Here is a 27,257-nt window from a genome sequence, read left to right on the forward strand (position 1 = left end):
GAGTTTAATTTGATTAGGCCCACGTGAGAGGTGTTCCGTACGGGCTCCGAAATTCACAATTAAATCAGCCTGCGACTTCAAAGACGGCCTGCATGGAGTTTAACATCACTATCGAGTCCTGAATCCTGAATCCGGCCGAGTCCTGTTGAGTGCGTGGTATCCCTTTTGCCGCATGCCCTAAACAAACAGGCAGCGAAATGCTGGGCAAACATGAGGCTCCGGCACATATTTGCATAAATCAAATAGGCAGATTTTCAGGCATTAGAACTGCAATTGAATCGGTTTCTGTTTGAGGTCCTTTTACCCAACCCCCTTCCCTTCCCAGGATGTTCCACCTGTTGCCCGGCGAAAAGCTTTGGCAACAGCTTGTGGAATGCAGCTTTGCGAGCTTTCCACATTGTGGAACCCAGAATTGGCGCCTTTTGGTAAGAAGGCGAGGCTTGTTAAGACTCGTCCTTCGGGTATCCCTTCAGTTATCAGCGGGATGTGAACGAGTGCGGTTCGCTTCGGAACTTCAAAACCTGCGGAAACCCATTGTGTTGCTCTACAGAGCCGTTAAAGTGGAAACTAATTTTTAAATAATGTGCCAAGAGAGAAATGGAAATTTTAATTAGCAAAAAGAAAAAAAATACCCAAATAATTACCACATTAATGCCGAATAACTTTGCAAGTCGATGGCTTTGAGTGATTTGGAAAAGTTCAAAAGTCGCTATAACAAATAATCCCGCATATAAATGTGCACACAATAAAGTTTGGCCCACGTAAATGGGCGTGTGTCAATAACCAAGGCAACTAGCAAAAACACCCACTCCAGCAAGAATCGCTTAAACATAATCATTTCGCAGCTTAGAAGGCGTTAAACGCATTTAGGACGGGTCAAGTCAGTGGTCGAAAGGACAAAGGACCCGCCTCCCGGCGCTTTTGTGGTCCCCAGTGCCAGTGTTAAACGCAAGTAATCCCAAGAATTCCAACGCAAAGTGTGAGCGTGAGTGTGAGTGGCGAAAGGCATCCCATTCTGCGGATAGAACTTTGACTAGGAGTGGAAGGTGAGCATTGAGATGCAGCAGCAAATTGTGGTTAATTAAAATGCCAGTGCATACACACACGCTCAATTGCTGAAAACATTGCTATCGGTTACTAAAGCGAAAACTCTGCGGCTGAAAGAGCCGAGAGTATGGGTGTTAGTGGGCAGCAGAGGCATTGTTTTGCGTGTTTGCACTATCGATTGGGTAAATTCCAGCCAGGAATCAGAAATCCCCCCCTCCTCGACACTCACACACTGCTCCATGACCAACTCTAATAGACTAACTGCTAACCAGGAAGAACTTGTTGCCATGGCCTTAAGAACTTCCCTTTTGCAAGCTGAGTAAATCTCCGGCAATCTCCGTGGCATTTCGGCCACTTGTAATGCATTAAACCAAATTTTTATTGAGCCAATAAATAACAGATTTGGTGGCCAGGTTCGTTTCTTTTGTGGCGAATTTTTATGGCTTTATGCCCCGGACTATCCGCAGGAGTGGAGATCCCTCACGTACATAACTCCAAATGCAGGCGCCTGCACGTGCCACACAAAGGAGAGCTGTTAAAGGCCAGACAATAAAACGCAACACTTGTTGGCCATCGCTGGAGTGTCTGCCCCATCCCATCCCATCCCATCCTCCTGCCAAAGGATATGTGCTGACTTAAGCATGGAAAGTGGCCAGCAGATCAGGCTCAGCAGGAAATGGAAATGGAAATGGCAGTGCGTGCCTGCAAATTATGATGTTGGCTTGTCTAGACTGGGTTTTCCTTATCGTCCACAGAAATTCGAACAATAAAATTTAAGCGCCCAAGGCGGATGAATAAAATTAGTAATATATTTTCTTCGGATTACATATTGCCACTGAACATTCCCCTCAGTATTCCCGATCGAATTCATTGTTTCCACGCTTAAATGAGCAATTTAATTACAAACTTTCTATACGCTTATGCCTGCGTGCTGGCTTTCCAAGCAGCCTTTGTCCATGCTGCGTATACGTAATGTGCCGCTGGTCTCTTGTGTGGCACGCTTATAAATTTTAAATGCTTTCTTTTTTTGTTTGCAGCAACCAGCTTATGCATATAAAATTTAATGAGCTACATTAATGAGAACCGAAAATAGCACTTTTCCCGTGGTGTCCCGCCCAATGGCGGAATTTTTGTAAAGGTATGCATGTGAGGGCGTAAAAAAAGAACGCTCTTCAAGGCCTTGCAAAAAGTGGAATTTAATTTTTAGTCTGCATTTTTTGTTGGATAAGTGGAAAATGCGAACGCCTGCCACTATTCGCACTGTTATTATGTTTTCAATCCCCTAAAGAAATCCCCGGCGATTGCGGGCGAACATTTATAAGCATTATAGCAGCAGGAAATTGCAGATCCTCTCACATGGTTGTGGGCGGTGGAATAAAAAAAGAAGAAAAGGACCCACAAGCAAACTCCCTCCCAGCAATCCCCCATTTTTTGTTGTGTGTCGCCTTTGGCAAATCCATTGTGTGCAATCGTACGAGATTAGATACAATCTTCTATAATAGCATGTGCAAAGAGGCAGAGGAGCAGAAAGGACGATGTGCGATTTGTCCGTCTCCTTGCAGCACCATCCATTTCTTATGTCTCCGTATACATATGTATTGCTGGTAATGTTCTTTTTATGCCGGCGATGATTCGGCCAAGCTGAATTTGTTTTGCCAGTTTGCCCGGCGGGCGGACATTCGTCAAATTGGCTGGCCATAAATGAGATTTGTCCAAGCGAGCTGTCAGAACCTATTTGCATTCGCACGCCGATTTGAAATGTGTGCTTCTTGGGTTTTTGGGCCTGTCTGCTGAATTAATTGAAATCAAATATGCAATTAGCTGCTACGACCATAATTTAGGCCTGTTAATTTCGCACGACGTTATTTATGAGGTAATTAGAGGCGGTCCTCCGCCGTTCGTTCCCTTTTTAAATAATATACTTTTCAACTTAAAATTGCGGCTGGTAGATTGCGGTCCTAACTCATTTGCGTTGTGGTGAGCGTGCGAAGCTGAGAAATGAAGGCAACGGGGCGTATGTGTTATAAGTAAGCCACTGGCTAATGAACCAGGACCCAAGAACCCAGGACCTTGGCAAACTCCGGAAAGGACGTGCAGGCATGTGCCGTGCAGTAATAATCAGCCAGCCTTTGTTTTATGTACATGCATTGCGTTAATTTACGAGAAAAACAAACAGGAGCAACAATGGAAAGAAAAATACGAAGGCGAACACAGTGGCAGCCAAAAGTGGAGCACCCAAGCTTTGGGGCAGAATTTTCAATTTCCCTGCGGGTTTAATATTTCATGGCTGGCATATTGTGGCTGGAAATTCCAGTGCCAATTAGAAAATCGCCTCGGGAATGCGCCGTCCGAGTAAATCGGAAATTCCACCGAAAGTAATTGCTTTGGGTTGGGTATCACTTTGCAGATAACCATTTTCAGTACAAGTGGACTTAAGTTTCTACGTTTGCTTATGCCTTTTCCTTGCTTGTTTGCCTACATTACAGTGTATTTCACTGTTAAGTGGAAAGTGAAAACCACTTCCGCTTAAATTTTAAAGCGTGCTGATAACTTCTCTAGCTCACTGTGCACAGGCCCATCAACATTTTTAATATTTTGTATGTGTGTGTGTGTCTTACTTGCCGCCTGCTTTTATGTCATGCATTAATGTAACGATGCATCATTTATGCCATTTATTATCAGAACATAAATGCGAGATTTCGCCTCTGAGGCTGAGAACCCAGCCGAACCAGGCCACAAAGGCCACAATCTTTGGCCGGAAGTTGGCTTTTCTAATTTCTATCACCAGCACCCACACTGAGGTCCTTCCTCCTGCTTTTTATGGGCACATATCAGTGCGGAAAACGAGACCGAAAGGCAGCCTGCCATTCCGCTGATTTGCTGACGCTTCTGTCCGCCTTTGATGGCAAAACTAATGAATTTTTATGGCACTGGGCCTGTGCATTTACTTATCTAGCCACCCTGTTTTCCCTAGAAATGGTCTTCGACTTAAAGCCGACTTCCCGCCGAGTTGGTGGTCCTTTAAGCCGTGTTCTATGTGGGCGTGGCCCCAAGTCGGTGAAACATGGCCAATGCAATTAACGCACACAGGCGAAATGCCACTGGCTGCGGTGAAGCGGGCAGAAGGGTTGGCAATTGAACTTTGCCCGACAGCTTAGTTTCAGCCAACCGCCGGGGAATCCCCTAACAATTGAGGGAATTATAACTTTCTGATTGAACGAACTCAGCTGGGGAGTATTATGAATGTGTTGTCAATTCGAAGGGAAATGAAAATAACAATGGGAAATAACAATATTTTGTTCGTATCAGTCTATATTATTGTAATCGAATACTAATATTTTACACTCAATTATTACCAGACAATGCTTGAAGCTTCAAAAAATATGATTGTTTTAAAATAACTTGTAAAATAATTTAAAGTAACATTTTTAAAGCACATCAAATGATTTCCCTCCGCTCCAAGTACTTTACAGTCCTTGCCTCAACTTTAAACTGACTTCTTTCAGTTACAGAGATGCCATGTGCCACGATGATGTAGAATGAGTGACCACGACCACATCGATTCGGTGAATGCCAGCGGCAGTGATCCGCTCCTGGATCTGCACAACCTAGACGGCATCGCCGAGAGCGTGGAGCTGCAGTGCCTGGTGCAGGAGCACATAGAGGCCTCCACCTATGGCAACGACAGTGGCCACTGCCTCACCCAGTTCGACTCGATCCTGTGCTGGCCGAGAACAGCTCGCGGTACCCTGGCGGTGCTCCAGTGCATGGACGAGCTGCAGGGCATTCACTACGACAGCAGCAGTTAGTACCAGTGCAGTAGTTTGACCTTTTCGTTTTATCCCATAACTTTATTCAAACTGAGCTTTAAAATAAACTCTCGTTTAGTTATGCATTTCTTTTGGAATTTTTGCACATCCCTTTAAGGCTGAGAAGGCACATTCCCGATAAAGATCAAAGTGCATGGGACGAGTCTATTTAAAAATTGTTTACATTTTCCGCTGCGTGCGTTTTTGTATTTGACCAGAGAACGCAACGAGGTTCTGCCACGCCAATGGAACTTGGGAGAAGTACACCAACTACGATGCCTGCGCCCACCTGCCCGCCCCCGAATCCGTGCCGGAGTTCGAGGTCATCGTGGAGCTGCCCACCATTATCTACTACATTGGATATGCCCTCAGCCTGGTATCGCTCTCGCTGGCGCTGATTGTTTTCGCCTACTTCAAGTGAGTGCGCCCCTCCCACCTGGTGACCCCGATACCCTGTGCCTGGCATTTATTTTTGCCCATCCCCCAACTAATCCCCCGACTAACCCCCCTACTAAACCCCCCACTAACCCCGCCCTCTATTTATGTCTTTGTGGCACAGGGAGCTGCGTTGCCTGCGCAACACCATCCACGCCAACTTGTTCTTCACGTACATCATGTCGGCTTTGTTCTGGATACTCCTGTTGTCCGTCCAGGTGAGCATTATGACTGCCAGATAATTGCAATTGCTGGCTTATTAAATCATACTCGAGCTCGAAAGGGGAGCGTCCACAGTGAAAAGAAACAATAAACAGGCGCTGGCAGCTTGAAACTAATGGTTACCACTCAATCAACAGATCTCCATCCGAAGTGGAGTGGGCAGCTGCATTGCCCTGATCACCCTGTTCCACTTCTTCACCCTGACCAACTTCTTTTGGATGCTGGTCGAGGGCTTGTACCTGTACATGCTGGTGGTTAAGACCTTCTCGGGGGATAATTTGCGCTTTAATATCTACGCCTCCATAGGCTGGGGTAAGTTTGAATGCCCAAGTGTGGGCCAGCCCAATTAAGTCTTCCTCCTGCTGACAGGTGGACCGGCCTTGTTTGTTGTCACCTGGGCAGTGGCCAAGAGCCTGACGGTCACCTACAGCACCCCGGAAAAGGTATGTTTATTTTGGGAATGGAAGAGACCCCCGGAGAGTGAGTGCTCTTTCTTTTGTTTCCTTTCCGACAGTACGAAATCAACTGCCCCTGGATGCAGGAGACCCATGTGGATTGGATATACCAGGGACCTGTCTGTGCGGTGCTTATAATCAATCTCACCTTCCTGCTGCGCATCATGTGGGTGCGTATGGAATGTACACCGAAAAAATAAAGGCACTCTAAGAAATAACTTTAGAGAAGAATTAAAAGATACCGTGAAACAATTGCTTAACTAGCTTACATTATGTCTAATACATCGTATTAGTTCCTAGAAACACTTTTAAGTTTTTAGAGAAATTTTAAGGAGCAATATTTTTCCGACTGTAAACTATCGAAAATACTGAGCCAGCTTACCCGCTTCCATCTCTTTCAGGTTCTTATCACAAAGCTGCGCTCGGCCAATACAGTGGAGACTCGTCAGTATCGGAAAGCTGCTAAGGCCCTGCTGGTGCTAATCCCACTTTTTGGCATCACCTACCTGGTGGTGCTCGCCGGCCCATCGGAATCCGGCCTAATGGGTCACATGTTTGCCGTACTGCGAGCGGTACTGCTCAGCACTCAGGTGGGTTTCGTGTGGCAGGGGCCAATCCTTTTAGCTACTTCTTTCTAAGGGAATGTTTGTGTGTTGTGCCACAGGGATTCTCGGTGTCGCTGTTCTACTGTTTCCTCAACTCGGAGGTGCGAAATGCACTAAGACACCACATTTCCACGTGGCGGGACACGCGCACCATCCAACTGAACCAGAACCGACGGTAAGTAGTCGAAACTTTTAAGTCTGCTTGTAAGTACACTTAAGAATAAAATACTACTCAAAAGGAAAGGAATGAAAACTTGAATAAGAAACAACTGAGTTGTAGGTATAGCTACTAAAATGCCTTTAATGTTAAATCTTTGAGTAAAGTATGGCAGTGCTAGTTTGTTACTAGCAACTGCAGCTATTAACAATATTTCCACTAACGTATGCTAACTTTTCGTATGCAATCCTTCTCCAACTTGGCAGTTACACGACGAAAAGCTTCACGAAAGGCGGTGGTTCCCCGCGAGCCGAGAGTATGCGGTAAGTTATGTGGCACTCGTGGCTGAGAAGTGATGGGTTATCTTGACACCAACTCCGTTGCAGACCTTTGACCAGCTACTATGGGCGTGGCAAGCGGGAGTCGTGCGTGAGTTCGGCCACCACCACCACGCTGGTGGGTCAGCATGCCCCACTTTCGCTCCACCGGGGCTCCAACAATGCCCTGCACACGATGCCCACTTTGGCGGCGAATGCCATGAGTTCCGGCAGCACTCTGAGCGTAATGCCCCGGGCCATTAGTCCCCTGATGAGGGTGAGAACTGAGAACCAGAGCTGAGGAGTAGTCAGCCGTTCGGAGACCTTAATAATTGTTCTCGAATTCCAGCAAGGACTTGAGGAGAACTCGGTGTAGACAAATTCAAATCCCTAGCAACTGCATCTTAAGAGACTGAACTTTCATTGAATTCCACTTCCGTGTCGCAGATCTGCGAGTGCGATTAGTTAGCTAGTACTACATATTTAATGCTGGAGTGCGATCAACGATGAAAGGACGAAACCAAGTACCAAGCGGAGCAAGCAAGCAACATAAGTTAGTTCAATCGTTTTAAACTGTTAGATGTCGTATTTATATGTGAACAGCTGAGAGCCCCATCACCAACCCAACCCAACCAATGCTATGAACTCCAACTGTAGCTGTTGAATGTAACTCAATGTGCAAATGGATTTATTCTCTGTATAAACAAGAAATTCTAGCGTCTAAATAAATGGTCTATTTACTTCGGAGCACTCGATCTGTGTCTTCTTCTGGGGGGATTATCACTGTGGTTTTTTGTGGTTTTTCTTTGGTGAGTTTTCATTGTGGGGGGGATTTTCCTTATCGCCTTTGATGTACTCGAAAAAATTCCCAAAATACTTTCTACGGAGATGTGTAGCTGTTATGGCTACACGCATATATGGCCAAAGTTGACATGGCAAACACATGTTCCGCACTTTTCAACTTCCTAAAAGTATGCAACAGTTTGGCAAGCCAACAATACAGCGAAACGGAACTCGGAACTCGGAACTGAAAACTCTTTCACGATAATCTGCGAACAAAAAGTTTCATGTGCAAAAGTTTCCATCAAAACCGACATTTTATGAAGCTGACAGGATGGAGAAAATATTTTGGCGGCTTATCTTGGCTTCTTTACTGAGAATATTCCATAAAACTTTAATGCGAAGTAGAGTCCTACACAACGTCTACTTTCGCTCAGTTACATTTTAATTAATTGAAATTTTGGTTGATTATGAAAAGGCAACCCATAGACGGCATAATTGAAAGCTAATTGGGTCCGAGCTCCACAAAACGGTACGAAGTTTATTGAGTTAATTGACTCGAGTTGGGAAAAAAGGATTGCCTCATCCCTTTAATCTTTTTAAAGGTCACGATTTGGCCAACTTAGCATCTAAATGGCATCTGGCATCTGCATTTAGCGTTTCAGTCAGCTTTCCCTGCTGGAAATGTTATGCTGAATACGTTGCGCATATTTCAGCGTTCTCAAAATTCACAGAAACTACTGCCAGTTGTGCCCCAAAATGCTCATAAATGTTGCATGAAAGGCGGCCATGCAAGTGCAGAAAAAACTAGAAGCCTTGGCTGTTGCTAGTGTATTTCAGACTAGTTAGATACCCATTAAAAATACATTACATTTTGGGGATTTTAACTAACAGTAATAGTACTCATATATATTTGTTTATTGAATTAAAACATAAAGCACAGCTTTTGTATAAACATCATATCGTTTTGCTTTTGATGAAAATAGAATTACCCCGCGCTTTACAGGGTACACAAATTCCAAAGCGTGGCGCAGATAAAAGCAAAGTCCAGACGAATACAAATGTAAATATTCCACTTCAGCTGCATGCCGAAATAAAAGAATAAAATAAAGATAAAATTTTAATGTGCTCGAAATATGCACGAAACGCTTGTTCTTCTCTTCATTTGATATGCCGAGATTCCTTTTGTTATTTCCCTTTTTGCATACTACGTGGTTTCATATATCCGCCGGAAGTGGCGATTGTGGGTAGCCGTGTTTCCGTGCTTAGCCTAATTGAAAAGCCCAAAGTGGCACTTTAATAAAAGTTCAAGAAAATCAAGTGCAACAAAAACCCAGCCACTTGCAAGCGCACTCCTTGTGAAACTTGTGTTTAAAGTGTGGCAAAGGCGCAAATACAATCACATCAATGTGTGGCAGGTCCCCAACTTCAATGCCCCCTCAACTTTCGAACTTCCGTCAACATATGCGTCGTGTGCAGCCGTCGCCGTTGCCGTCGCCTTGAAGATCCTTGTGCTTGAAAACCAGCGACAAGGACTCTTGCCTTCCGTACCTGAAGGACTCAGATAAGAGAAGGAAGTGGCAGCGACGGCAGTCAAATGAGGCGCCACAAAAATGCCAACGCAATTGTAGCATTTTAATTAACCAAATTGTGCGCATAAAATGGCAACTTCAGCATCGCGCAAAACGGAACTCAATTATAAGTCGCTTAGGCGGCCACTATATGTACATGAAATGAAATCTTTTTCAAAGGGTTCGGCAGCTGCTTTAATTAACGCCATCCTCGACACTCAGGAGGTGGGGTCATTTTGGAGTGCGAGGTAGAAACTCAGACGTTAACAAGTTGGCATCAGGTCAAAGGGCAGGCGAGCGTAGAAGAGTATTTAAATAGGGCAAAATACCTGGTAAATAACAGGAAAAACAGAGGTTGTATGTACAGAAATGGGAATGTATTGATTACGCACCGTAAAATATACATACCTCAACTTGTGGTTTTCACAAAAGAAACTAAAATAAATAATATGAGCCAAGGGCTCATGCAGCCGACAGAACTGAATAAATCCAAAGTAATTATGACACTTTCCACCAAAAGGACTTTTGTAGCAGAGCTTTCGTCTATAACTAAAACCGCATCCTCGCTACGCTATGAGCATTCAGTACGAATGTGATTTATGTGTTGCCTTTGCGGCCAAATCTCCTTAATTATGTGTGGACGTATTATGAATAGGGGCGAACTTAGCGCCTCGATGGCGGCGGGGATTCCCCCAAAGTCCTTGGCCATAAAGTGTATTACATCCGACGTGCCTGTTACGCTCGAATGCCCGTGGCTGCCGAAGAGAATTTGGCCGCAGGATGTGCCCTCCTCTCTCATCTGCTTAGTGGTTTTCTGGCCGCGAGGACATTGGCTAATTAAATATTTGCTCTTGTCGGCTTAAGGAATTGCATCATTGTTTTCGGTGGGCAAACTGGAAACTGAAAACTTTGAACTTTGAAGCGACGAGTGGCAAAGGAACTTTAAGCTGTTAAGTGTGATGGCAGGAACTTGCTCAATTCTCGTGCTGCTGATGGCTTCAAAACAATTTCCAATGGCTGTCAATGCAAGTGGGTAACATTCTATATGCAAATCGAATGGAAACAGCAGCTGCCAGCGAAGTTGAGTAGGTGCCTGTCACCTACCAAATGCAATAAGGAGCATATAGCCATTTTTATATGTCAAGTACATACATATAAGGAGTTCTATTGCTAGCTAATTACTGATGCATATTGCGATAAAACGCCTGCTCTTTTATTAACAGCGTCTTATTGCCGAGAAAATCAATCAAAATCGAGTGCAAAGTGTTTGACATCGTTGTTCGCTTAATTGATTGCTTCCATAGCAGTGCAGGATATCAATCAATGCCGCTGACAAAGCTATTTAACCGGCTTTAAAACGGCTTAATTTTCCCGCTAACGACCGCAAAGTTAAAGTGTGAAAATCACCGTGCTAATGGGTTGAGAGCAAGGCTTAAGGACATCTTCCCCTTGGCCTTATTCATCCCACAACAGTGCACTGTCGTTCATAAGCTGCACAGCATTATCCTTTCAGACCGTAATTCTTCAGAAATGTAACACCTCCGGTGGCATAAAGTTTTCAATTTTCCCCCCACTATTCGGATTCCCGTGGCATTGGCAATTTATTTCCATATTTTAGCTGCTCCATTGACATTCGCAGCGTAGAAATGCATGCCAAAGGATACGAGTTCTTGTGCACACAGAACAGGACTCGACGCGTCCTCATTTATATTTCTCCGCTCTGGGCGAAACTCGTTTAGGGTTAGGGCAATAAAGTTTCTATTTCTGTTACTGTTTCTGCGGCTGTCTGTGCGAAATGCAAAACAAATCAATAAACTGGATACCCAAGTCGCGGGTTTGCCCGCTTTTTGGTTTGTTTCGACCCCACTAATTGGGCCATAAATAATTTAAAACGGCAACAAGTCAGCATGCCGCATATATAAATAATTTTCGGCTCTTCTTAGTCAGCCATTTAAAGAGCCAGACCCTTTTTTCCTTGTATTCTCAAATGTACTATAAATGTGTGTAGAAGAGCTGAGTCAAAGTTTCACGTTATAATTGGTTTTTTTGGGCATGTGGAAGAGACTTGGCCTGGACCACATGCCCTGAATCATCGTCTTGGCCCGAAGTTCTTGGCGAAAACTTTTGACCAGCTGCGGGTTTCGGGTTTTCCTACCATTCCATGTCCACTCGAGGAACTCTATCTCTTTCATATTATCCAGCAAGCAGCAGTTTTCCCCTCTTTTCGCTCGACTTTTTCGGTTCAAACCTAATTTATAAGCATCAAAGAATACAAAATGTGCTGCCTGCAATTTCCGCTTTCCAATTTGAGACAGAGTTTACCTTTTTGCCTTGCGGTGGACACAGGTCGAGGAAGCCAAAGGAAAAAAAAATAACAAAAAGCACAAAAAAAGGAAACCGACAAACTTTTCGTTTCTTTTCGGAAAAATCAACAAGTGTTGCCACACACAAGTTTTCTGTTGGCTCCTGACACTCGGTGACAGCTTTTCAAGGACTTCCTGTAACCGACATGACTTTTGACTTTAACTCCGTAACACTGACGAATTTTTCTGACAGCTACCCGGAATCACAGGCGCAAACTTTGCCTTGTCCCCTAACTTTAATTGTGTTTGCCTAATTCAATGAGGGCCTGCTTTGCCTAATGGCGCATAATGCAATTTCAATTCACCCGATAATGTTATTTGCTCAGGGCCAGAAAGTCGCCTTCAATTAAACGGTGCGATCTTACACTCGTACTTCTGCCAATCCTTTTTAGGTCAGGTCAGAAGCCTGAGACGCCAAGGAAAATGCACTAATTAAATGTGCCGCCAAGCCCCCAGCGACTTTCTGCTGAAAGTAATAAAGCCAAGGAGCAGGAGCAAGAGCCCCGTGAATTGTCATATTCCCTGGCCCATTAGCGCAGGTGTGGCCTGCCATTGACAGCTGGCTTTCAGGACGAGAAGGTCGTCCAGAGAGGTTAAGCTTTTCGGGATTTGTGTCCTTCGTTCCCTTCGTTTTTGCCAGAGGCGCTGTTATTGTCGCATTATCCGCACCGGTGGGTTGGCATTTTAATTGGCGCTCATCGGGACGTATGATGTGTAGGGCCTTTGCAGTTTGCTCTCAAACGATATGAACGATATGCACGATATGAACATTTTGATAGACATTCGTATCCAAGCAATTGAGCACACACATTTACGCAAATGGCAGTGCACGAATGAAAGTGCAATCAAACAGCTCCCCCGAATGGCAGAAAGTACAATTAGAAGACCCTGTCATCGGTGCACACACTTATATTTACTTTCAGTCGAGTACACACATCGATTCAACTGAAACTCAATACCTACAGACGCTTTTCACATTGCATTGAAAAGGTTTTCCTCTTCCTCAACAGCAACACATTCTATGAGGACTCGATTCCAAACTGCTGCCACACAGACGTTTCACATTTCCAATTACATTTTTATGGAAATTTTTATGCTGCCGGGCGGTTATTTCAATGAATTGGGTACATCGAGTTTTTTTTGCGAGAAACATTAAACCTATTTGAAAAGCTCAAGCAATGCAGTTATATTTCGTTTGTGTTTAAGTGCCTGTCTGTTTTGTAACAATTCTCTGTAAATGTGAATATTAATTTTAGCTCCTCCACAGGTTTTTTCCTAAAGGGTAACAGTTAGTCTTAACCTTGAGGACACAACTCCACATCTGTAATCGAAACCTCAGCATATTGAATTGAAATATTTAAACACAATTTATAACACAACAAAGAAAGCGTGGGGTTGCCTTCCATTTTCCGCTCAGTGTTGCTTTGATATTTTATTGAGACACTCACTTGCCTGGTTTTCTACTTTACTTGGTTATCGGCTGCTTTTGATAGCATTATGTGGCTGCTCGTTTCGCTGCTTCCGGTGCTCTTCGTACTTCCGGTACAGTTTCCACCTCCGGTCAGTTGCACGCTGCAGCTGTACCGCGTCCCCCTGCGCCGCTTTCCCTCCGCCCGTCATCGCTTCGAGAAGTTGGGCATCCGGATGGACCGGCTGCGTTTGAAGTACGCCGAGGAGGTGAGCCAGTTCCGTGGAGAGGGGAACTTGGAGGTGAAGAGCACGCCGCTGAGCAATTACCTGGACGCCCAGTACTTTGGCCCCATCACCATCGGGACGCCGCCGCAGAGCTTCAAGGTGATATTCGATACGGGCTCCTCGAATCTCTGGGTGCCATCCGCCACGTGTGCCTCCAGAATGGTGGCCTGTCGGGTGCACAATCGCTACTTTGCCAAGAGGTCGACCAGTCACCAGGTGAGGGGGGATCGCTTTGCCATCCACTATGGCAGTGGCAGTCTGTTTGGCTTCCTTTCCACGGACACCGTACGCGTGGCTGGCCTGGAGATACGGGATCAAACCTTCGCGGAGGCCACCGAAATGCCGGGTCCCATCTTCCTGGCAGCCAAATTCGATGGCATCTTTGGACTGGGCTATCGCAGCATCTCCATGCAGCGCATCAAGCCGCCATTTTATGCCATGATGGAGCAGGGACTGCTCACGAAACCCATATTCAGTGTTTACCTCAGCAGACATGGCGAAAAGGAGGGTGGAGCCATCTTCTTTGGCGGATCCAATCCGCATTACTACACGGGCAACTTTACGTACGTCCAGGTGAGCCATCGAGCCTATTGGCAGGTGAAAATGGATTCGGCAGTTATCCGGAATCTGGAGTTGTGCCAGCAGGGCTGCGAAGTGATCATCGACACGGGCACCTCTTTCCTGGCATTGCCCTACGACCAGGCTATACTCATCAATGAATCCATTGGCGGAACTCCCTCGTCCTTCGGACAGTTCCTGGTTCCGTGCGAGAACATTTCGGCGCTGCCCAAGATCACCTTTACGTTGGGTGGACGCACATTCTTCCTGGAGTCTCACGAGTACGTCTTTCGGGATATCTACCAGGATCGAAGGATCTGCTCCTCCGCGTTCATTGCCGTTGACCTGCCATCGCCCAGTGGACCCCTGTGGATTCTGGGGGACGTGTTCTTGGGCAAATACTATACTGAGTTCGACATGGAGAGGCATCGCATTGGATTCGCTGACGCCAGGAGCTGAGCAGCATACATGGGTATGCTGTTTGATGTGCTTCTCGCTTTTCCACCGACTGGTTGCCATAACACGCGAATCATCGAAAAACACGAACGAAAGACGAACTGAACATTTTATCTACAGGCGGGCAAATACCCTACACTTACGTGTTTCATATATTGTTTATTTTGACTAGTTAGATTTTTTTGTTTAAAACGATTTCAAATAAATTGGAATGCCAGATTTCGACCCAATAAATATTATTAATCATTCCCCTTAGCTTAGTAACGGGTATCTGATAATCAACATTTTTTTTAAGTTAGTTTTCCTGTTAAGTTTGATATACCCGCTGATAAACTAGGCATCAAAATGCTGTTAGCAAGCTGTTGCTTATTTTGGGCACGTGTACGTCTTCGTACTTGAAGCAATGTTCAAGGGAATCCGGGGGATGGAAGGCAAAAATCAAAACAAAATTTTATTATTTTATTACCTGCTCCTCCCTATGCTGCCCGCCCTGCACTAGTGCCCATGCCCATGCCCCTGCCCGTCGAACGTTGGCTTCCTTCCACATCCCCGCCAGAATTCAGTGTGGGCGGAAGCTAATCAAAAAAATCGCTTGCAGCCAGCGCGCTGCGAGTCGATAGAGGCGCAGGACTGAAGAAAAAGGACGAGGCAATGGGAAGATGAGTTCCTTGGGCGCACTGGGGATGTAATTGATTCCCTGGTAAAACAATGTCTCCTTTTGTCTCTCTCAATTCCCTCGACTGCGGCGCTTCTGGCGGTTTTCTACGCCGCTCCTAACGCAAATGGCTGGCTTTAAAGAATTAAATAAATAGCTTTAAGTTTACGAGTGACGCGTTGCGTTTGCGTTTGTATTCAAATACCCAGTCGCGGCCGCGATATCCTTCCGGATACTTTTGAGTTACCCGCGGACTTTTACGAGCAGTCTCAAAAATTGCAAATGCCCAGTGGGCCTCACATCTGGAGGGTAGTTTGGATTTGTAGTGAAAACGCTTTCATTTTGTTCAATTCACGCTGCTTGTGTTGAACATTAAATTACATTTGTTAGTATTAGGACGTAAATTCTGAATAGACTTCCAAGAAATACCTGCGCTTCTCTTAAGCTTATTTCATCAAAGAACTTATAGTGGAAAGTATTGAGTTATTGAAGCAAGAGGCATCGTTTGGTTGAAACCTTTATTCCCAATCCGCCCACTTTATAGTTATAAATATATATTTACAAGCAATCTACAATGTATTTTTGTGCGTATTGGCGTCGCTGTTTCATGTGCACGCATCGTTGGCTTTTGCGCCTTCAGCTTTTCTTCAGTTTTCCCGCAGTTTTCTTCCCATTTTTGCGGTATTTATATATGTATTTCTCTTTTTGGTGGCTGCGGCGACTGTTTCTTTTTATTGTGCCCTGGCACTTTTTACATTGACCTTTCGCCTTCGTTTGCTTTGGCTGGCGGCTTACACGGCCTTTATTGATACTCTCCGGGCGACTTCTTTTGGCCTTTTTATGGCCTCCATTCACTTTCATTCATGGGCGAATTTTCCTGCCCTCCCCATTTGCGGTTTTAAAAACTGTTGACTTTGCCGTCCCTTAAACACCCGGCCTTCTTTTGGAGCAAACTGCGTCTTGAGCCAACCTTTTTAGGTACTCCGTAGATGGGGGAAAAATGCGGTGTGAAATCCAGGGTATCCCCCAATCCCATTGCACTGGATTAAAGGCCTAATCCTCTCATCGAACCTTCATAACTTGGTGCTCAACAAAGCAAACCGGATTCCTGGTCAGCATTAGTTGTGCAAATATTCGATAATACTCAGCCATTAGGAGCAACCATTTGCGGGGAACTAAGCTACGAAATAAGGAGCTTTCCGAATGCCTTAAATGCTTTAAAGCCAACCTGTCGCTTAAATAACACGTGCTGTTAGTCCTGGTTCGTCGCACCGGCTTTAAGGGATACAAACGGCAGTAGCCATTTAACTGATAAGCCGGCTGACGAGCTGCCAGGATTCTCTGCTGGCTTTTTACGGCAGTTGCAACCGAGTTGTGCAATGCGAGTTCCTGGATCCTGGATCCTGGATCCTGGCAGTGTGAAAAATTCAAAGAGGAGGCAGTGCAGCGATGCACTCGTTAAGTGGCCTTTGCACAATCAACTGGGTGGCGCTAACAACTTGCGCAGTGCATGCGACTCTTTGACGAATGTCAAAAGCTGTTTACGTACACCAGAAAGGTCGAAAGTTCGATAAATTATTCGGAAATGCAAAAGTCGCCAGAGAAAACCAATTCGTATCTATATAGAGCAAAGAATTTGTTAAGCATACACATATTACATACATACATTTTGCTTTAAAAAACCAAATGCATAAGAGCCCCTGGCATTTGGAAAAGTTACCATGAAACAATCATCAAATATGCATATGAATAAGTAAATAAAAGTGCAGCAATTGTCGAACTAAAAATTTTATTTTTTTTGTTAACAAATGTCAAATGGATAAGTGCAGCAAATGGGAATGAATTGAATATGCAAAATTGCAAGAGAGCAGCAAGTAATGTAATGTACAAATATTAAAGTGAAAAAGGTTTCCTTCTTTTTTTGTAAACACTTTTTGTCACAGTGTGGTGGAAAAAATCGAACCGAATGAAAAGCAAAAAAAATGTTAATAAAAATCGGAAGCTCTGAAGAGTGCTCGACTATCATTGATATACATCTAAAGGTAATTGTGAATTGGAACGCGAGGAATCCACTCGCCGAGGATGCCCATCAGAGTCTTTTAACTGGTAGTCAACCAAACGATTGCCATGGCGAGGCGAAATGGAAGTAATTGGCCTTACAAAAGCCCTAAACTGAACTCGAATATTTAGTGGCAGCTCCTTGCTGCTCATTTGCCCATGCTCTGGAAGATAACCAAGAGGAGGCCTCCACTACCAAGGGTCCCAGCGTCCAGATAATCATCACAAAAGGACATCATGCCAGCGCCAGAAACTGGGCAAAAAACCCGCAGAATTAAATCATTCGATAAGATTATGCGTACAATCTCGGGCCGTCAGAATTTGTCCCCAGCCATTACCATGCAAATTCGGATCCCTCCCAGTTGGATGTTTTTATTAAATTCCTCATGGGCATCATGGCAGCGCAATGTCCTGGCTAATGACGCTCAAAACCGGGCTAATGAGTCAATAAGGCAATAAGGCAAACTGAAGACCCGCCCGTCCATGCATGGCCCAAAGTTGTTATGCCACTTAATTACTTTAATATGACATTTTGTGTGGTCTGTTATGACAGTTGAGTGCGGATGGGGGCTGGCCGGCCACTCAAACATAGGGTATTTAAACTATACCCAGCCTTCCTGGCCTGCTGGGCCTGTCGTTTGTGTAGCCAGGCACTTTGACACCGAGCGAAGGACATGTGCGTGCCGCCCGATTTGCCAGGACATGCGGCCTGTAGTCAGGACATGCACATGGACATGGACACCTGCATTGCCAATGCCAATTACTTTCACGGCAATAGCAATTAATTTCGGGTGTGTGTTCGCAAGCCGGAAAATGAAAACAAATAACTTTAAGTGGCTGCTCCAAGTCGAAGTTTCCCCAGCCGAGTTTGGCAACAATTCTCACATAACAAAACTTTGCTGGCATAGCTCAAGGTTCTAGCATGGAACTTTTTCGTTTAAATTTCTTTAACATTGGAATGCAATTTTGCACAATGTCTGCAATGCATTATTTCGCAATCCAATATTCAATCAATTTCAAGTTTTTTCTACCACGGTCTGCCACATTCGATTCCATCAACGTGTTACGAAAAATATTTTCATCCACATGAAGTTTTTCTAAAAAAAAGGAAAGTACTTCATGTTGGGAAAACTAGCTAGGTAATTTTAAAGATAAAACGCTGTTTAATCAGAATTCTTCAATTAAAAAACAAAGTCTTTTGTGAGCTCAAAACCCGAGTAAACTTTTATAGGTCTCTGACTTACAAACATTTAACCGTTTGTCAACTGAGCTGCCTCAAGATTCTTGAACACTTAAGGGCTGATCTCTATATAGTGGCCGTAAAAAGGACACTCATACGCCTCGACTCGTATAGATGTACTTACACATGTTGAGCGGCTAGATGAAGGAAAACATTATGGCCGGGATCATTTATCAAATATCCTTTGTGTCTGCCAGGCAAACATTAATCTAAGCGTCTGCCAAGTGGGTAACGCCATCAGTTTGAGGACCAATCCCAAACCACATTCGAAAACTGTTTGAACAGCCCTCGTAGCCATTGAAAATGGCGCTGCCACAATATATTTTGTGTTAAGTAAGATTGCTATTCGCCCTTTTGCCCCCCAACAGGCCGAAAAAGTTTCAGGTTCGGTTTCGTAGCTCAGAGCTGGTCCTTTAGTTTCAAGGACATATGCCCGCATATCCTTTCAGTCACTTGCCACTAATCCCTGGCGGCAGACGCGCGAAAACGCCGTCATTTTTAACACATTACACATACGCCGTGTGGGCCGCGTCCTTGTTTGCCTTGCTGTCGCGTCTTAAACGTTCGATTTGGGCGAAAAACGTGACAATGTTAACGCGAAATTACACTCAAATAGGAAAATAAATGCAGTATAAAGGGGGCTTAGATGAGGGCACCTCTGTCATCTTAAAGTCAGCAATTGAACAAACAATGGATGAGTGAAATGAAATCTGCAGTAGCTTAATGGGTAATAAGCTCAGGCAATTATTTGCAGAAAATGGCATTTGGAATTCATTGTTGCACAGCGTTATTGGTGTTCATTAAAAAGTAACTACTCGGCTCAATCCTCTTTAAAGTGTCGTAAAGAGGCCCAAAGTATTCGTAGTATCTCCGTTTCCACCTCTTTGGGTTTTGTTTGTTGTGCGAAAACATTGAATGCCCCGTCACATCTGTCGCTTCCACACAGGCTGTGACATGCATACTAATTAGGGTGTCCCAGGAACTGCCTGATCCTGGGAGCCGGCTTAAAATGGATTTCCCCAAAAAGCGACGAATAATAAACCTAATCAGCCGTCAAGTCGACTACCGCCGCGTTACTGGCTTAGGGCCGAAATTTGAATTTGAATTTGAATGCAAACTGTTTCGAGTGCGACGCAATTCGAGTTGCGAAACTGCTGGCAGTTGGAAGCCGCTAATTTAGCACTTAACCAGCTTGCATTATTTTCCCGTTTTCCATTTTCCACTTTCCGTTTCCCCCTATCCAAACCCAATTCCCCAACTGTCCATCAAACAATTATGCCAGCCAAGTGCATAATTAACTACGGGCTAGCTTGCATATGGGTGAAATTTTAACACACCAGCACATCCTTTTCGATGTCCTTCGATTGCATGTGGGTGGCTCTCTCCGTTTTGTTTGTGCAGCTGTCGTTCCAAAAAAGTTTCGTGGCGCCTCGCTTTTGAAAAAGGACATAGTCATTCGAAGTTCGCCTCGTTTGTTTTTTTTCTTTCTTTTTTTTGTATCCTGGACTGGGGCCCAATGAGATTTATGAAATCGAAAAACTTGCAACACCCTGGTCAAGGTAAGCGAGCTGTTGTTTGGATTTCGAAAGAGAGAGAGAGTCATGAAACTAATTGAAATGGGAAGAGGCCTTAAGGGATTTCATTGGGTTAGAGCCAAAAGTTTAGAAAGCGTTCCGTGATTTATAGGCCACAGCAAGCTTATTTCGAGTCATGCATCTTAATGGGTTAACCACAGGCCACTAAACCACTGAAATTCTATTTGAGATCTGCTCAGCAATTCAAATCAAGTGTCAGGCTGCCAAGGAGGCGGGTGGGGCGGCAATGAGTGGCCTGCAGTTTGATTTATGCGCCCTGCACTTTTGACAAAGTGTTTGCCATTGCCATTGGACGTCTGTCTCTTGTCCCATTTCTCCATCAAATGCCAAGCCAGGATTCAGTCAAGTGGGAGGAAAGGAAACTATGAGAGGGTATGAGGTGAAAGTGGTAGTATGACCAGGGAGCGAGGGAATCAAGTTGGCAATGCTCTTCAGTTTACTTATGCAGTACTAACAATATAAATCCACGATCATCAGTTTCTAGTTTCTCTTCCCCATCTATAAAATAACTTTTTCACAACTTGGACAGCTGCGACTCCTTGGCGTATACGTAATAATGACACGCAATGGATAAGTATGCTATGCATTCATCAGGGAATTCCAATTACTTACAAGTCTGCTGTGAAAATGGCAGTACCCCTATAGAAGAGTATTGCCTCTGGCAAATGCCAACTTCCGGCTTGCGGCATTGACTTTGCCGATTGCCCATTGTCGAGCCAGCAGCTGCTCCTCAGCTTCTGCATGCCGTATCCTCGACTACCCGTACAGTGGTGACTGCTCGTGCATGGACTTGAAATGGCTGTGGGAATGGCCACATCCCTCCGGTGTTTCGAGTTTTGCGCTTGCCTGCTTACATTGAATTATGTTGTGTACACAACGAACATAAAGTGTGTTCTTTTCAAACAAACTCCACCTGAGAAGTGCTGCACGGTGTACAGTGGAGACATTGTGTTTTTATCCAGCGATAAGAAGTTCCGGCTCCTGTTGTGTCTATGAAGCGAAGAAAAGAGGACTCCTCTCTGTGTGCTGCGAAAGTTTTTCTGCTTTTGACAAGCAAATTTGTTAGACATAACAAAAGAAAACTGCCAGCAGAGGAAAAACTTATTGGTCACTCAGTAACCGCAAAGTGTGTGATGAAAACTGCTGGCGAACTTGTGCCAAACAATGGGGGGAATATAATTAGGTTGTTACGAAGTTGGTAGGCACTCAGTTTTCACCGGCTGTGCTGTCCACCTTTGGCAGCAAATTAATATTCCATCAATATGATGTGCGCGCGAATTAAACGCTGATACAGTCGGCGAACCGCAGTGAATTATTTAAAACTGCTAATTAAATTTACAAACAATTGTTGCACTTAGTGTCGGTAATTATTCTTATTGGTGTCGCCTTGATGGTGAAACCCATTGTGGGCTGGCATTTGCAATTTAAAATGCAATGAAAGTGAGCGTCTAAAAGGAAAAGCGGGTAAAAATAAATCCAAGCTGGCGAGGGGTGCAAATAGCCGTCCTCCGGGGAGTCGCTTTGCTACTCATGACCCACTTTTCCGCCCTCGTTTTCCTGCCCATCCCTTTCCCTCCGCTTTCCCCCTTCGCCCCGAGACTTTTAATTTGTGAAATTTGTTGCAGATTTTTGATGATTTTTGTTGGCTTGCTTTGTTTCTCTCCGAGTTGCAGAACGAGTTTTGCAACTGTCGAGGGAATAATTTCCCAGCTATTAGAATATGCAAAGCCCTTTAGATATACACGCCACACAGGAAACAATGTCTGGCAACTTAGCTTGGGGTTAAAAATATGTGTTAAATCAAAGTGTAATTGTGGTGTGACTAGAACTGCGTGCTATATTACGATCTGTACCCCCCATGTAATACCTAATAATTTTGTTGCCATGAGGAAGCTCTCATGAAAGTCCTTTAATGGGTCATGGAAATAATAGGCAACTTTATATCTAGGAATTTAATCAATGCTTATAAACTCAACAGAATTCCCCGGCACTCTAGTGCGTATTCCCCAACTTCATTTTCCCACGACAGGCAATCAAAATCGAATCAAATCTCTGACCAGTTTCCACACAAGTGATTAACTTTGATCAGGCCCAACATTCAGCGTGTCAGCCATGAAATTCCACTCAATGATAAACGGCGGCGAATGCGGCAGTCATGGTTAAAATGGTCCTCGAACAGCCACAGATTCATCCAAGCATTTGGCTGGCCATCAAAAATGACAAACAGATTTTACATCGATGGAAATGTTTGATGTGCAAATCCCCAGAGTTTTCGCAACCCAGGACGTACTCACAGGATTTGTGGTTAGGGAAAAGCGGTAGAGCGGTAAGGTTGCTTCGCATTCGTGTATAAATCGTGTGCGAAAATTGTGGAAAGCTCTCTGTGTCTCTCTGCCAAATGGACTCGCATATGTGGCTTCCTGGCATTTCCCTCCTTAAAAACGGCTCACATTTAGTTCCACATCAGCGGCAGCTGACAATGAATTTCGGGTATTAGACAGCCATGAAATATTTGCGGCAATCATCAAAACCGCAATGGAGTTACGCTTTTGATTAGGAAGGGGAAGGGGAAAGGGATCTTTTGACTTGAGGGATGGAGCACTAAGTGTCTGCAATTTCCGGCTGGATATTAAAAACGCGGCAAAGAAATTGAAATGTTCTTGGGCTTACCTAGGCTCTCCGCACATGCGACGCCGGCTTAGGCCATAAATCTTGGCCTAAGCTTGAGCCGAAGCTCATGGACTCGTGGACTCATGTGCCGGGGACTCCTTTCCCTTAATGGACGAAACAAATTTATTTATTTAAAAATATACCCAAACAAAGTGTGCTCTTTGTCATTGCAAAGCTGCTGCTGCTGGGCCGCTGGAAATTTATGCAAACGCAGACGGAAATAGATGGTAAACATTCGAAATTGAATTTTAATAACACCACGACAGCAAAGGCAAATCAAATGAAATATTTAATGAGACATTAATGCGCCGTAAATTCGTTTCTAATTAGACTCGACTACGCTGGTCGAGTATTTACAATTTTGACTTTTTGTTTTATTTACATCGCCACGAAACGAAGGGCCTACAGGAGCCAATTGAATGGGGTGGATGTCGAATTGAGTGCCTGCTCCAGTTTGGTCTGCTGCTCATATTTGAATATATATTAAATTCGATGTGGCCTTCATTTTAAATTCAAATCAATGGCAAAATCTGCCCGAGAGCAGCCACCAAGCTAATCAATATTTTTGAGACCAAAAGGGATAGGAAACGAAAAGAAAAATATAGCAAACACTGATCGATGAAAATTCCTTGCTGTTGGAAATGAAATTCAGCTACCCAACTGACATGCATCATAAATAGTTGCTTGCATTTTACATTATTTTCCCATCAACTTTAATGTTTTCCCATTGCTTGCACAGCTGGGCCCATGCGGCGTATACGTAATAAGGAATTGCAGGCCATTCCACAGCCGCAGTATTGCAGTACGCAGTACGCAACAACTTCTAATCAAAAAGGCAAACAGCTTGTGCAACCGATGAACAAAGCGTATACCGTATACCGTAGAAACTTTACCCCATACGGCCGCAATTAGTAGTTAGTTGGTGGTAACAAAGGATACGCCCACCGAGCACTTGCAGAAAGGATGTGTTAAAACAAGTCACTTTAATTGCAGCTACAATCGGAATAAATTGCCAGTACGCTTACGGATTAGCAGGGAAGAGTCCCAGATCCGTCTAGTGATTCTGACAGGCAATTAGAGTGCTGCTGGGAGTGGACTTCAGTTGCCAGTAAATTGAATGGGTCATGTTCCCAAACACTCTCGAGATTCCACAGCAGAAAACCATTCAAAGTTTATTGCTCACACGCTTGACCAGCTTTATCCGAGCTTTATATTAAATATTTTTGCACATGCACATCAGAAATTAAACACTGCAGAGCTTAGGAATTCATATCCAACCCGGTGCCCAGCTATAAATAAACGGAGCACAACACAGTATACAGCATGCTAATCTATTACACCCTTCTTGTCGACGGTCACAGGTATTTTATCTTCGGAATGGCCAACGAATGCCAGGAGGAATGCAGTAGCTCATCAAATATTTATGACCAGAGAGCAGACGAAGGACCGGAAGTCCCAGCTTTGCTTTGATATGCAAAAGTTTCAGTCGAGTGACAATCCTCGACGGCCAGAAATTTAATTTGTCTGGAAAAGCGTGTGCGGGGCTTTAAGCTTATGAATAAAATGCATTTAATAACTGCTGACCTAATTTATGCAGCTCCACACATATTTCCACCCCCGACATCCACCGTCATTTGCATTTGCTCAGGAGCTACAGCTTGGGGGCATCATGGTTTACGCTCGGTTTCAATTTGTGCTCAATAGAGAAACGGACAACATTGCAGGAAAATTACAACACATCAACTATTTGGCGTGTGGGACCAACGGCATGTGGCGACATTTTCACTATTTAAACGCACATAAATTTCCATTATCCTGGCGAGGATTTGTGGTCACTGTCTGAGCACGTTCAGCATTAACACTTTTGCCGAGCCGGCAAACTATGCCCCCAAATGGGCGGCAATAAAATGGGTAACATCGCAACTAAACAACTAAACAAGCGTAACTCAACGCCTTTGATGAGCCATCATTCCCAGTTCCATCCCGATTAAATTGCATTACTGTCAGCAGTGTTTATTTCGAGCCGTCTGCTGATTGTTAAGTCAGGCTGGCAGTCAGACAGAAGTCATAACCAATTCCCCCTTGATTAGGCCCGGTGTTTGTGATGACTCCCAAAATGCCTGCTCTTGGCAATTATAATGGCCCCGAGTGCCGCTGCGGAGTTAAGCCGGTGACACTGTTTGCAAACTAAAAACATACAGTCAGAAATTAAATCGCATACTCAGATCTTAATTTACATTCGTTTGGGCATGCAATTTAAAAAGTTATTAGTAAACTTAATATTACTCATACGACGTGTGGACTCATTTGTATCTGAAAAGTTGAATAACAACTTAAAGTTGCCACAAATTGGTTATGAGTTATGCCAAAAGTTTAACTTGGACACGCGTACAAACGACAGAGGATTTTTTCAGAGTGCATTCTCACACCTATCGGATAGTCATGCCTGTTAGGTGCTTGGCACATTTCCCAAATTAACCTGGCCGAAACTTCCCTCCCACACAGACACACACACACACATACACACGCACTACAGGCGCTAGTTTAAGCAGCTTGCGTGTTTGACAGGCGGTATGCATATGTGTGCGTTAACCATTTTCATTGCCAAACTGCGGGGATGGGATTCACATGGACATCTAGAGAGACACGCAGTCTGTGGGTGTCACGTTTCGCCAGGCCAAACATCCGCTGTGAGTGGCATACGCAAAATACCGAGCAAAACAATGCCAAAACCTACTATAGATAGAATAAATTCGTATTTATGGCCGAATGGGTCGCCTGTCATGGCAATGACTTCATTTGGATAGATTTGCGTCGTGTATTTATACGCCACCATTGAAAAGGCGAACAATCAAATGGCAAAGTTCGGCACTTTTTGCGGCAATAAAATTCAATTGCCCGGCTAGCAAATGTCTTAATTATGGCTCATTCAATGGGGGAAAATAGCTGGAGACACTACCAGGAACATGCAAATGGTAGCTCCATTGCATACGTAAAACTCAATTACGTGGCACTAATGCAAGGCGAATTGCGGGTAAAACCAGTTGCAGCTACGATTCCGCCAGCAACACGCATGTGAGTCTCCGTTTCCTGCCACTGACATTCTCGTTTGGCCAGCCACTTGGTGGCCATAATGTGCGGCTAGCAAAGTCTGAGCTGCAGCAAAAACAGCAGTTGCTGCAGATGCAGTAGTTGCAGCAGATGCAGCAGTTGCACCAGCACCATTAACGTCACCGCAGCGAGTCCAGCAGCACAGGAGCAACATGAAAATGAAAAGCAACGACTGCTTGAGCTACATTCTGCGGTTTTTCACACCTTCTGATTCTCTGATTCTGACTTGGCCAACAGTTTGTGGCTTTGGCTTGTACTTCCAAGCCAAATGACAGGATGCAGAGATCTGATAATGCTAATGGTGATGGTGATGATGGCCGCCGGATGGAGCATTTGCCAAATCAATGTGGGATATGCGGGTGGCACTTGGCTGAGTGTCACACAAAAAATGTCGAATGGAAATTGGCTTGTGGACTGAGAAGTTTTCAGCAAAGGAAAAAGCAAGAAAAATCATTGCCTAATCCCAGGCGTTGGCCTTAATGACTCAACTGCGTGTGCAAAACTGATGATGCTGTTTGGCTTTGTCAACTTGTTTGATTAAAAAAGGAAATGAGGCAGCCCAGAACTCATTAACCTCGGCTGACGTCATAGCTGCCACGCCCCCAAATGCTTGTGCATACTGTGATTCGAGTGTGATTATTTGCATGCTGTGCACTGCTGAGCAAACAATTCGTACACATAAAAAAAAGGGCGAAAAGTGTTTTGGTGGGCAAACGGACCGTTATTGCCACACAATCTCGGCGAACAAATATTTGAACTGTATAAAAAAGCACACACACTAAATTAAAATCCCCCAAACGGCGCCTTAAAAAGGGGCGGGGCAGAACAAGGTATCGATTTCATTGAAAAAACAAACCCTGAATCTGCAGCATAGATTTTTTGTACAATAGATGCTGAAAAGGAACCACAATTTTGCATTTCTCTGTTTAAGAGATTCAGGAACAACAATAAATGAAGTAATCAATTGAAGTAAGAGTTGCTCAATTTAAACGGAACATGCAGCATTTCCGAGCAATTTAAATAATTTTAATTAAACGAACCTACAATCTCTGACGAGATCACCATACTATTAATCAGATGCAGTTCCTTGGCAACTTTACTTGACTGCTTAAACTTATGAGCTGAGATCAGGAGCAGGGCAGCTACCACAATAAATTTATAACAAATGACATTGGGCAGCTTAATAAATGTGGACCTATTAGTCCGAGGCCCCAAGCAGTGACCATTTAAGCAGCCGCATGCCAATTGAACCAGGCGCACACATGCACAGCCAGAAAATGTGGCAGGACAACGATGTGGACATGAAATATTATTTCCCTGTGAGAGCGGAGCAGTGGGTCTGGGGAGTCAGATGTATAAATAGTTTGATTTAGTGCCGCAAAAACGATGACTGTGAAGGCCACAAGGGACGTGGTCAGAGCGAGCGATGGATGCTGATAGCAAGGACTCTGCGATCAA

At 44.4% G+C, this 27,257-nt stretch overlaps 2 protein-coding genes across 3 annotated transcripts; both read left to right on the top strand.

The window, feature by feature from the left end:
* Positions 1–466: 466 nt before the first annotated feature.
* LOC6530383 (diuretic hormone receptor) lies at positions 467–7,797 on the top strand. Of its 2 annotated transcripts, none has more exons than XM_002091273.3 (12): positions 467–1,046; positions 4,554–4,851; positions 5,075–5,273; positions 5,416–5,509; positions 5,651–5,825; positions 5,883–5,956; positions 6,028–6,138; positions 6,370–6,558; positions 6,633–6,748; positions 6,997–7,053; positions 7,117–7,324; positions 7,397–7,797. In XM_002091273.3, exons 2-12 carry the CDS (start codon positions 4,587–4,589, stop codon positions 7,421–7,423), a joined length of 1,515 nt encoding a protein of 504 aa, XP_002091309.1. In that variant the 5' UTR covers positions 467–1,046; positions 4,554–4,586; the 3' UTR covers positions 7,424–7,797. The 2 variants fall into 2 exon arrangements, with proteins under 2 accessions (XP_002091309.1, XP_039229188.1); XM_039373254.1 differs by having other exon boundaries at positions 4,560–4,851.
* A 5,352-nt stretch (positions 7,798–13,149) lies between these two features.
* LOC6530384 (lysosomal aspartic protease) lies at positions 13,150–14,704 on the top strand. The gene has a single exon (XM_002091274.4). It carries the CDS (start codon positions 13,259–13,261, stop codon positions 14,471–14,473), a length of 1,215 nt encoding a protein of 404 aa, XP_002091310.1. The 5' UTR covers positions 13,150–13,258; the 3' UTR covers positions 14,474–14,704.
* The last annotated feature ends 12,553 nt before the right edge of the window (positions 14,705–27,257 follow it).

This window comes from Drosophila yakuba, chromosome 2R, assembly GCF_016746365.2.
Source record: "Drosophila yakuba strain Tai18E2 chromosome 2R, Prin_Dyak_Tai18E2_2.1, whole genome shotgun sequence".
NCBI classification, from domain to species: domain Eukaryota; kingdom Metazoa; phylum Arthropoda; class Insecta; order Diptera; family Drosophilidae; genus Drosophila; species Drosophila yakuba.

Bases quoted from the DNA above. Each gene is read 5' to 3' on its own strand.
- LOC6530383 (XM_002091273.3), top strand. From the start codon at position 4,587: ATGAGTGACCACGACCACATCGATTCGGTGAATGCCAGCGGCAGTGAT. The intron at 5,826-5,882 runs GTAAGTTTGAAT...TCCTGCTGACAG, and splicing joins CTACGCCTCCATAGGCTGGG to GTGGACCGGCCTTGTTTGTT. The intron at 7,054-7,116 runs GTAAGTTATGTG...ACTCCGTTGCAG, and splicing joins CCGCGAGCCGAGAGTATGCG to ACCTTTGACCAGCTACTATG.
- LOC6530384 (XM_002091274.4), top strand. From the start codon at position 13,259: ATGTGGCTGCTCGTTTCGCTGCTTCCGGTGCTCTTCGTACTTCCGGTA.